This window comes from Dipodomys ordii, unplaced genomic scaffold, assembly GCF_000151885.1.
Source record: "Dipodomys ordii isolate 6190 unplaced genomic scaffold, Dord_2.0 Scaffold29, whole genome shotgun sequence".
Classification (NCBI taxonomy): Eukaryota; Metazoa; Chordata; class Mammalia; order Rodentia; family Heteromyidae; genus Dipodomys; species Dipodomys ordii.
Window position 1 is genome coordinate 4,330,930 of NW_012267245.1, and position 10,458 is coordinate 4,341,387.

The 10,458-nt window shown below is 37.4% G+C and overlaps 1 protein-coding gene across 1 annotated transcript; it reads right to left on the minus strand.

The window, feature by feature from the left end:
• Positions 1 to 2,276: 2,276 nt before the first annotated feature.
• Positions 2,277 to 9,327, minus strand: Lect2 (leukocyte cell-derived chemotaxin 2). Its single transcript, XM_013016056.1, has 4 exons — positions 9,282 to 9,327; positions 7,832 to 7,928; positions 6,182 to 6,327; positions 2,277 to 2,443 (listed from the first exon to the last, which is right to left on the minus strand). Exons 1-4 carry the CDS (start codon positions 9,325 to 9,327, stop codon positions 2,277 to 2,279), a joined length of 456 nt encoding a protein of 151 aa, XP_012871510.1.
• Positions 9,328 to 10,458: the final 1,131 nt, after the last annotated feature.

The window sequence follows — 10,458 nt, forward strand, 5'->3', positions numbered from 1 at the left end:
ACGGTCTCTCCTGCCCGGGCTGGCTTTGAACCGAGATCCTCAGATCTCAGCCTCCTGAATAGCTAGGATTACAGGCATGAGCCACCAGCGCCCGGCTCTTCCTTTATCTTTTTAAAGCAAATGTAACTCCCAGAAGCAACCTGAAGTCATTGGGTGCTGAGAAAAGAATAAGGAAGATCATCGAAACCTACAGTGCTGGATATGTTTTCTTAACCAAAACATAAGTTCTTAACTTGTTAGTCTTTTTTTTTTTTTTTCTTTTTGCCAGTCCTGGGGCTTGAACTCAGGGCCTGGGCACTGTCCCTGCACTTCTTTTGTTCAAGGCTAGCACTCTACCACTTGAGCCACAGCGCCGCTTCTGGCTTTTTCTGTGTATGTGGTACTGAGGAATCAAGCCCAGGGCTTCATGCATACTAGGCAAACACTTTACCACTAAGCTACATTCTAAGTCCAACTTGTTAGTCTTATACAAGTTGTCATGACCCAGTAGGGAATAACGTCTGACTGGATAGAAGAAAGCACTAATTGTATAACATAGCTTCTCAGCCACCTGAGAAATAATATTATTAATTCTTTCTTTTTCCTGGACACCCTCATGCTGGGCCTTTTGCTTCTGTAACATTATTCATACTAAAAAATACCCAGGGAATCACCCAAGCTATGAAATTACATCATTGATAGTAATTTAATCTTTCTAAACAATCTTCCCCTTTCCAAACCTAAGGTAGTATTCATTATTTTCTTGCTTTCCTTTTTAGTTTTATTATCTCTATATGTGTTCTTTATTTTATATGTTATTGATTTTAGTTTTATTATCTCTGTATTTGTTGGCTTTGATTGCAGATATTTTTAACTTTATTTAAAAAGAGTATGATGCCTTATGAGTTTTTGAATATTTCATAAACCTACTATGTATTGCTATGACTCATCTATTTAGTTATTACTAAGTTAGGGCCTAAGTTGGTTAGTTCAGCTAAGGCCCATTTATTGTGATAACTGCTATATAATATTTTAGTCAAACACAATTTTTAAAAATCTAGGTCACTGTTGATGTGACATTGGACTTGTTCCAGGTTTTTTTTTTATGACAAATGGTGATGTTTTGTTTTTTATGACAAATGGTGATGTCATGAACATTCTTTTCTTGGTTTTTTTTGTTTGTTTGTTTAAAGCAGAGTTTTACTATATGGACCCCAAGCTAGCCTGGAATGCTGATCTTTCTGCCTCTGCATCCTGTGTGCTAGAATTACAAGCCTACTGGCTTAATGAACATTCTTAAATGTAGGCTCTGGTATACCAGTAGAATAATTTCTCCATTGATAAAGTTTAATTAACCTTTTCCTTTAGCATATCTAAATGTAAGAATGGAGTCATTCTACTGGAGTTTTCAAGAGAACTTGAGCAAAATTTGTGATGTAAGTTTCCAGAATGATTAATTCATCTTACTAATCTCTTATTGATTGGATTAAATCTACAGAACTAGAATTATCAATGTTTCTTTGAACATTTGTCTGGCCTGTCCCCTTTTACTACTTTTTATCAGTAAAACTAAGAATAATTTATGTTGTAATTTTACATAGTAATATATAGAAGTAAGAAGCCATGGTATGCCTGTAGTTAGTTAAGGGCCACTGGTTCCATGCGACACTTAAGGTAAAGCAAGTTAGTCTTCTTTCTAACATTTCTGGAAGTACAGTCTCACTGAAATCGAGAATATGTGTTCTTTCTAGAGTATGCCATCATTCATTCCTTAGGAAACCTGCCATCTTACAGAGAGTAGAAGAATGTGGTGCAAAGCCAGCAGATCCTTTCTTATCCATGTAAGCAGATTTCTTTCCCTCTAGCCAGTATTGAAAGTCTTTCTACTTTAGTTCAAAAGACTGTCTATTAAGCACATACTGGAACTAGCAGTTGTAAACCACTCTTCACCCATGTTCATGGAAAGACCTTTATAAAGGCACTTTCTCATATTCAGGCAGAAAAGTGACTATTTTCAGAGGTGTCAGAAATAAAGCCTGGAGCTATTTGAATATGTTTATTCATCTTAGTTCTTTAAATCTGAGAAATCTGAAACACAAAACTACCCTAGGTGCTGGAGGACCCAAGAAAGATCAGAGATCTTTAAGAAATTGTACCTAGCCATCAGAGTGACAGTGAGGTGAAATCAAAATTCTGTTTTTCTGTGTTGCAGTTATGTCCTGCTGGAACACAACTGTCTTGAAAAGCAGGGTGTGCATCCAGGCTTTGTGTTTAGGCCATCTGGTCTTTGTCTTTGCTTACAGGTGTGCGGTTGGGTCGCTCAGGTCACAGTTTTCAAGGTGTATGTGCGGCTGTATACCAGGATAGACTTTTTGCACAGGCAGTGCAGTTCCCAGTTTCTCTCCCTTCTTGATAGAACCTTTATACTTGACTGGCTTAATGTAGAAGATTTTGACACAGAAACCTAAAAGAAAATGAGTGTAATTCTTTATTATCTGTACTTCTGTAGCCTTGATTCAGAATTTTAAAACAAGCACACAAGTGGAAAGCAAAGAAAAAAAAAGAATTGAGGTTGGATGAATTCAGCGGAGGAACAGAGGAAGATAACAGAAGCCTATTAAAAAAGGTAGAGTAAATTTACAGGATGGCAAAGGAAGGAAAGATTCAAATGAAAAATTACCAGGAGTATTGAAGAAAAACAGAAAATAGTAGAAAAACATTAGGTAGTAGAATATGACCCAGACCAGTGTCAAGTCCAAGACATAGTCTGATAAAATTATCAGACTTTAAGAATCTTTCCTAGATTTCAAGAGAACTTTTATAAAGGACTGCACAGAGAAAGGGAGACTTAGTATAATGAAATAGTTATACAATGATACAATATTGTTGGGACTGAATCTATGAGTCACAAAACTACCCTATATATATACATATATATGTATGTATATATGTATACATATATATGAGTTTAACTCTGTTGACATTTTTTCCTGTTGGTTTGAAAAGCAGAACACAGTTCTGTGCCATATAGAATAACACAGTGATTGAAAAGACTAAAAATAAAGACTTGGACAAAGGTTTCCCAAGCAAATGGAAGCAAAAAGAAAGGAAGGGTTGTGATCCTGTTGCCAGAGAATGGAATTCAGGCCAAAAGCTTGGAAACAAGGAGAGCAGTGTGTAATGCCAACTGCCATGAATTGTCCATGCACTCAGTTACACAGAAGCCATCTGTATAAAGTGTAGACGATAAGAGGAAACGCAAAGAGAAATGGAAAGAAACCCACTCATAAAGGGGAGGTCTTAAACTAGTCTCTGTGCAAACAGGTCAAGTGGAAAAAAGCAAAAACAAAGATGGAAAGCTATGACATTGTGCTATCCAACATGGTAGCCATTATCTTCATGTGACTGCTTAGCACTTGAATGTAGCTAATCTGAATTAAGATGTACTTCTGAGTAAAATACATACTGCATTTTGAAGGCCTGAATATAAAAAAAAAGGAAAAGAGCTCCATTTCCTTATTAATCACACATTTGAAATAATATTTTGGAAAGATTGAGTTGAATAAAATATTAAAATCAGCATCAAATGTTTCTTTTTACTTCTCTACTAAGACTACTCAAACAGTTTTAAATTACATAAACAGCATGTGTTACATTTCTATTGAACAGTACTGCTACAGGAGATCTAAACAAACTCCTTGGAAGATCTTGTGAATATACACTGAAAACTAGTACAACTACCAACACAACAATCAAAAAAGACCTCAATAGTCAGAGGATGTAAGATATCCATTGAATTGCAGAACTCATTACTATAAAGATGATCAGTTTGTTGTTTTTTTAAAATTTGATCTATATCCTGAAATCCAACCAAAGTCCCAGCAAGATTTTTATGGAAATTGGCAAGCTATACATTTGGAAATGTGAGTTTCCAGATAATGTGAAAGAACACAGTTAAAAAACTTAACCTTGGTGCCAAGATAATGTGAAAAAACAGAGTTTAGGCATTTAGACTCCCAAATATCAGTGTGTATTTTTAACTATTGTGATCAAGACAGTGTGATATTTGTACCAGATTGAAAACTAATGAGTGTGTGTGCCAGCGGCTCACACCTGTATTCTGAGTTGTAATCAGGAGGCTGAGACCTGAGGGCTAAGATCATAGTTCAAAGCTAGCCTGGGCAGAAAAGTCCATTAGACTCCTTATCTCCAGTTAACCAGGAAAAAGACAGAGGTGGAAGTGTGCCCCAAGTGGTAGAGTGCCAGCCGAAAAGCCAGGTGAAACCGTGAAGCCCTGAATTCAAGCTCTCGTTCTGGCAAAAATGATAAAACGCAATACAGAAACAGATCACACCCTTACGCTGGCAAAGATATGCAGAACCACAGAGGAAAGAGTAGTCTTGTCAAGTTAATATTGTTGGTAATGTTGCGTTAATTCAAAATCAGTATGAGAGAAAAAAAACTCTTCAAGTTTCTTGCACAAACCAATCAAAATGAAAGTCAAAACAATAATGTGTATAGGAGAATACCCAAGAAATATCTTCATGTATTCATGTTGGCAAAAGTGTGTTAAAAATGTGTTAACAATAAGGGAAATTGTTAACTAAATTTGACTACATTAAATATAAGAATTTCCAACTTGTAATCCTGACTTCTTGGGAGTCGAAGATAAAGAGAACTATGTCTACAGTAGCACAAAAGTCAGTGAGTATCTCAGTGGAAGAAGTCGGACATAATGGTATGTGCCTATCATTCCAGTTGTGGCGAGAAGTAAAGAATAAAATCACTGTTCAAATGTGTGTCTGAAAGTAAGACCCTATCTCAAAAATAAACAAGAAGTGGGCTTCAGGCTTGACTCTGCAGTATCTTATCTACTGAATACCAGGCACTGAGTTCAAGCTCCAGTATTGCCAAAAGAACAAATATAAGAATTTCTGTCTAATCATAAAGGAAGTAAAAAGTTAGTTCACAAAGTGGGAAAAGAGTGGACTCACATCTAGAATATGTGGGCTCCATTTCAATAAGAAAAAGTCAGATAATTCCATAGGAAAGGGGCAAGATATTTGAATAGGCTCATCATAAAAGATATCCATGTTAACAGTAAATACGGGACATTGCGTTTCATTAACCACTGGGGGAATGCAAATTAAAACCGCAGTGAAACACTCCATCAATCAGAGTGGCTGGAATCCAGCAGTGCATAGGTAACATGAAGGACTGTGTGAGGAATAAATGGAACGCTCATACACTCTTGGCAGACCTGTAAAATCAGTACAACTGTTCTGGAAAACTGGCAGTTATCAGCTGTAGCTGAAGATGTGCATGCTCCAAATGACAGCCGTTTCCCTCTTACAGTCTTCTATCGACTGCTAAGGGTGTTGGGTGTGGAACCAGAGAAATGGCTGCAAGGTAGGTAGGTAGATGGAAGTATTTGCATATCATGGGATAGTTTACATCCAACAGAATGAACAGGTGTACAAAACCACAGATTAATCTCACAGTGGTGAGGGGCAATGAAAGAAGCCCACAAATACAAATAGCACATATTGTTTCATTCTATATATGTCGTCTTTTAAAATGGACATGCTGGAATAGTACCTGAACTCTTATCTAGCACAAGAGGTCTTGAGGAGACTGGCTTACTCTGTGTCTTGATGTGGATATTGGCAACCCAGTGTATTCACTTGATGACAATTTGTGGAGCTGTACATTAGACAAACGTGTTTTTATATGTTGTGTTATACCTCAGAAGAGTTAAAGCTCAAGACAACTCCAAGCCTGGCATACCAGAAGACCTGCTCTACGTAAAACATAAGAGGACTTTGAAAGTAGTTTACATTTAATCCTGGCTGAAATGTCAACATTTACAAATTGTAAGACTTTAGTAAATGAAGGCGTCTTTCCATTATGGCTAATTTTACTGAAAGTGATTTTGTTTATAGATTTTTTTTTAAAGTAGAACCACATAGGCCACAGAGAAAGCACACCCATCCATCACCTGTAGACTTGGAGGATCCTGTGGCAAAAAATGCAGTCTTTGGGGAAAGTGTTGGAACGGCTTTGCAAAGTTTTGCTTAATGTATCCTTTATGTTCAAGATACTGTCGTGTTGAAAGAAGCACAAAACATCTGTATATGAAATCTGCATGAAGTCAATCATCATCTCTAGCAGCTGACATGGGTCTGTACTTCACCTCTCTTACCTCTTCCAGAAAGCCGAATGCCATTGTTAATAGCATTTTTGTTTTTATAAGGTTTCTCCTGGCCCATAATCATTCCAGTGAATGGTGCATACACAGTTGATCCACCAGAACACAGGACATCCACTCCCTGGTGAGACCTCTGATTTCTAGGATATAAATAAGAGCAAGCAGATTGTAAAGATAAAAGCATTTAAAATAGCTGCTACATGACAAACCTGAAACAAATATTAGCTATTCTTACATAGTATTTTGAGGAAAAGAATATATGTAGATTGTTGAGCATATATGTAGATTTTATAGCTATCTGAATCAGGACTATTTTGAAGAATTGTCTTTTAATGAGAACCTATCATAAAAGACATGTTGCCAGTCGCTGGTGGATCTAATCCTACTTACTCAGGAGGCTGAGATCTGAGGATCATGGTTTGAAGTCAGCCCAGGCAGAAAAGCCCCTGTGAGACTCTTATCTACAATTAACCACTCAAAAACTGGAAATGGTGTTGTGGCTTGAGCACAGAGAGGCTCAGGGACAGTACCCAGGCCCTGAGTTCAAGCCTCACACCAAAACAAACATAAAAAAGACATGTTGCCTTAATCTTACTTTTCTTCCAGTTTGAAAAAAGAAAAGTCCTTGAAAACATCATTTATTTCGTCTGGTATTTTAACTTGATGAGGGATACCTCTTGGGTTTATTAAACTGCATGAACAAAATACAAAATGCTTCCAGATGGTGACGTTTCTTGGGGTTGTCCCCAAATTACCCCTCAGCTCTGACTTTCCATTCTCTTGCCCCGTCTGCTCCTATCGGCCTCTTTTCCCACCCAGCAGTCACTAAGATGGTTAGAATAGTGTGTTAGGCAGCTCGGATCAGATACCCAGAGAAGAGCCAAAAAGTTGTCACATAAAGTTAAATGACTAAACATGACAGTGTGAACTAAGTCTTAATTTTGACAGTCCAGAGGTCATTTATCTATTTGCCCCAGCGCTTCATCCCATTTCAGATATTTGAGGTAGTATCTCTGTTAGGGTGAATTCTACTCTAATTAGGCTGGATATCAGCAATGGAGCTGGACATACACATGACTTTTTTCAGACCGGACCCCTCCTCAAGGTGGTATGTATATTACTGGAAATTCATAAATGTGGCTGTCATTGTCTAGGAGACAGCAGGCTTTCTTGTCTGCTTAGGGTTAGCTGCTAACATCTAAATTTCACAGCCCGAGTCAGTGACAGCATCGTTAATGGGAAGAGAATCCAAAAGCCTGCATTCAGAGGTAGCCTTTGCCATCTCCAACCATGAATGCTTGGTAGAAACCTTCATTCTCTTATGAATGAAGCTCCTTATCTTATGAAAGACACTAGTAGTGTTTGGCTTTTATCTTTGGAAAATCAGATGAGACAGGTGAATGTAGAGAGACGTTTGAGACGGAAAACATTGTGTTGCTTCTTTCATGGTCTGTCCCCAATTTACTACTTATCCTTGAAGTACAGTTCTTGGAAGTTGCTCCAAAGACAGTATTGCTTCACACGTCTCTGGGTTTTCATACTGTCCCAGGGGAGGTCAGGTGAGCCCTTGAGAAAACATAGGACAAGGACACTAGACAAGGGGAAGAGCCAAAGAGGTTGCTATTTGCCTGTGAAACCACATACCTTTGAGCAGAGTATGCACCACAGCCGTGGCTGTCACATGTCCGGATCTCGTTGGAGGACTTGCCGGCACACATAGTTGCCCACTGCCCAGCCAGTGCTGAAAAAGAGATCCATGAGTGCCTTGGGCACCTCCAACCCCCATCTGCCTTCTTTGTCTCTGGGAACTCCTGAGAAGCCTGCTTCCACTGTACTTGCCCCGACTTCCTGGAGTTTTATGGGAAAGATCTTCTTAACAGAATTATGTTCCCTGATTCAGATGTCAAAACTGGCTTTTTCCCTAGCCAGTTCTGTCGTATGACGTATAAAGTATCTATTTCTTTATAAGCACTCACCTCCAACATTATCCCCTTGTTTCACACTATCCACTAATAAGTGGTATAAATTGTGCTTTGTAAATTTCCTGACATGGGGAACCACTGTGTTGAAGTTAAGCAAAAATAAACAAGCACCAATCAGATAACTTTAGAAATTCTCTTTGAAATGCTGCTTTGTGGTTCTAATAATCAAATTTGAGCAAATGTTAGAATTAAAGGCAGAGCATATTCTGAAATAACCAAGTTTATTCAAGCTGAACTAAATTTTTTTTTCCTATTTGTGGATGTGGAAGAGAGAGATTCTCAAAATCTAAAATGTTGAAGAAATTTAAAGTGAGGTCAGAAGAGAAATGAGGAAGGAAATAGAAATAGTTGCATGGTAACAATAGAAAGACTGTCTCTCTTATACTTCCTGCAAACTTTAAGTGCTGTTTGTATTTTCAGTACCATAAAGCATTGTCAAATGAATTAAATTCTCTAATTTCCAATATTAACACACTTACACAGTTAACAAACTCAGCCTTTCACTTTCAAACTAATAAAACCAGAAGCAAAACCAAGACCTTGTTAATTTGGTGGTTGATTCCATTTAAAGACATTTTTCTCTTCACAAATAAATATACTAGGTAGAAAAGCTATAGGTGTGGTCATTCCTTAATGTGATTTAAATTGTGCATTTCAAAGTCTTGCACCTTGGAGCCAGGTTTCAAATCAACACCTGATCAACATACAATGTAATCACTCTGGCAGTGGCATTAATCTTTGGGAACTGAGGCATCTATTAGACAATTTAATGGCCTACTTTTTCTTCTGTGCTATGAGCATTAAGGAGAATTTCTTTGTCCTAATCCATACTGCCCTTTCTGTCAGGAATTTTCGAAGTCTGATTCTTGCACAAGCTTTTTGTTTTCTAGTTGTGTTCCAGTTTTCTAGAAATCTTCCTGTTTGTGTTTTCCTGAGTCAAAGAACCAGAGCATTCAGGAAGAAATTGACAGTTCCCCCTTCCTCCAGCTATCTATCCTTCCTACCCCACATTTAATAACAACACACACATTTCAGCCTCCATTTTCTAATCTAGCCCTGAAATCAATTTTGTAGAAATTAGCCAAGATTCTAAAATTGTATTTTTGACTTACCAGTAGAAATCAAAGCAGCCAAAAGTAGTACTTGTGTGGAAAACATCTGGATTTTGCTTCCCTTAGGTTTCTTCCTCTAATTAAAATTGCCCCACACACGCTTTGAAGAGAAGTCAAGTTTGATTATTTTTTGGCAAGTTAGCCTTAGAATTCTGCTCCTCTCGATTCTTTTAATTTAGCATGAGACATAGAAAATTTATAAGAGAATAGAGCGAGTTGGGTTCCAGCATTCCATAAATGGCTATTTGACTTTCATGTAAAACCCATGTAAAAGCCTTTGATCTGAAGAAGCCAGTTTTATTGGCAATACTGACTAAATATTAACAGAAATGATAAGGTTAAGTGCAGACTAATGGTCTTTGGGCTGTAGCTGGAAGAATATACATATGAATAATTACATATTTAGTACCATTTGTTAGGAGATGTGTTCATTTTCTGGTTCATTTTCAGAAGAGAATTGAGCAGGAAAAGTGTGATCCTCTATAACATAGTCTTCAGGATGCCCCTTAGTGTTAAAAAGTTATCAATTCAATTATGTTTCATCTGTATAATTACAGATAGTAACATTTTGAATAAAATATTTCATTTGAGCTAGGTGCTGGTGGCTCACGCCTATAATCCTAGCTACACAAGAAGCTGAGATTTGAGGATTTCAATTCAAAGCTAGGCAGAAAAGTCCCTGTGAGACTCTTATCACTAATTAAGCACTTAAAACCGGAAGTGGTGCTGTGGCTCAAGTGGTAGAGCACTACTACCCTTGAGCACAAAGAGGCTCAGGGATAGCACCAAGGCCCTGAGTTCAAGCCCCACAACTGAATATATATATGTATATATATACATATATATACATTTCTTTTGAATATGTGACTTTAAATATTTGTTTGTTGTAATGAAAATTAAACATTTAAAGTACCTATCAGTAGGGGAAATGGTATCTGAACATGATATAATCATACAATGGAATATAACAGTTTTAAGACAATTTATATGCATTCATATGGTTAGAGTTCTATACTGTTGAATAAAAATACATCCCTTCCCCATACTGGGGCTTAATCTTAGGGCTTCATGTTCTTGTTCAGTTTTGGTTTTGGTCTTTTCACTCAATGGATGCTCTCCACTTGAGCCATACTTCCAGCCTTTTACAGGTTAACTGGAAATAAGAGGCTTGAGAATT

Bases quoted from the DNA above. Each gene is read 5' to 3' on its own strand.
- Lect2 (XM_013016056.1), bottom strand. From the start codon at position 9,327: ATGTTTTCCACACAAGTACTACTTTTGGCTGCTTTGATTTCTACTG. The intron at 6,328-7,831 runs GTATGTGGTTTC...TTTATATCCTAG, and splicing joins GGTGCATACTCTGCTCAAAG to AAATCAGAGGTCTCACCAGG. The intron at 2,444-6,181 runs GTAAGAGAGGTG...ATTTTCTTTTAG, and splicing joins CATTCGGCTTTCTGGAAGAG to GTTTCTGTGTCAAAATCTTC.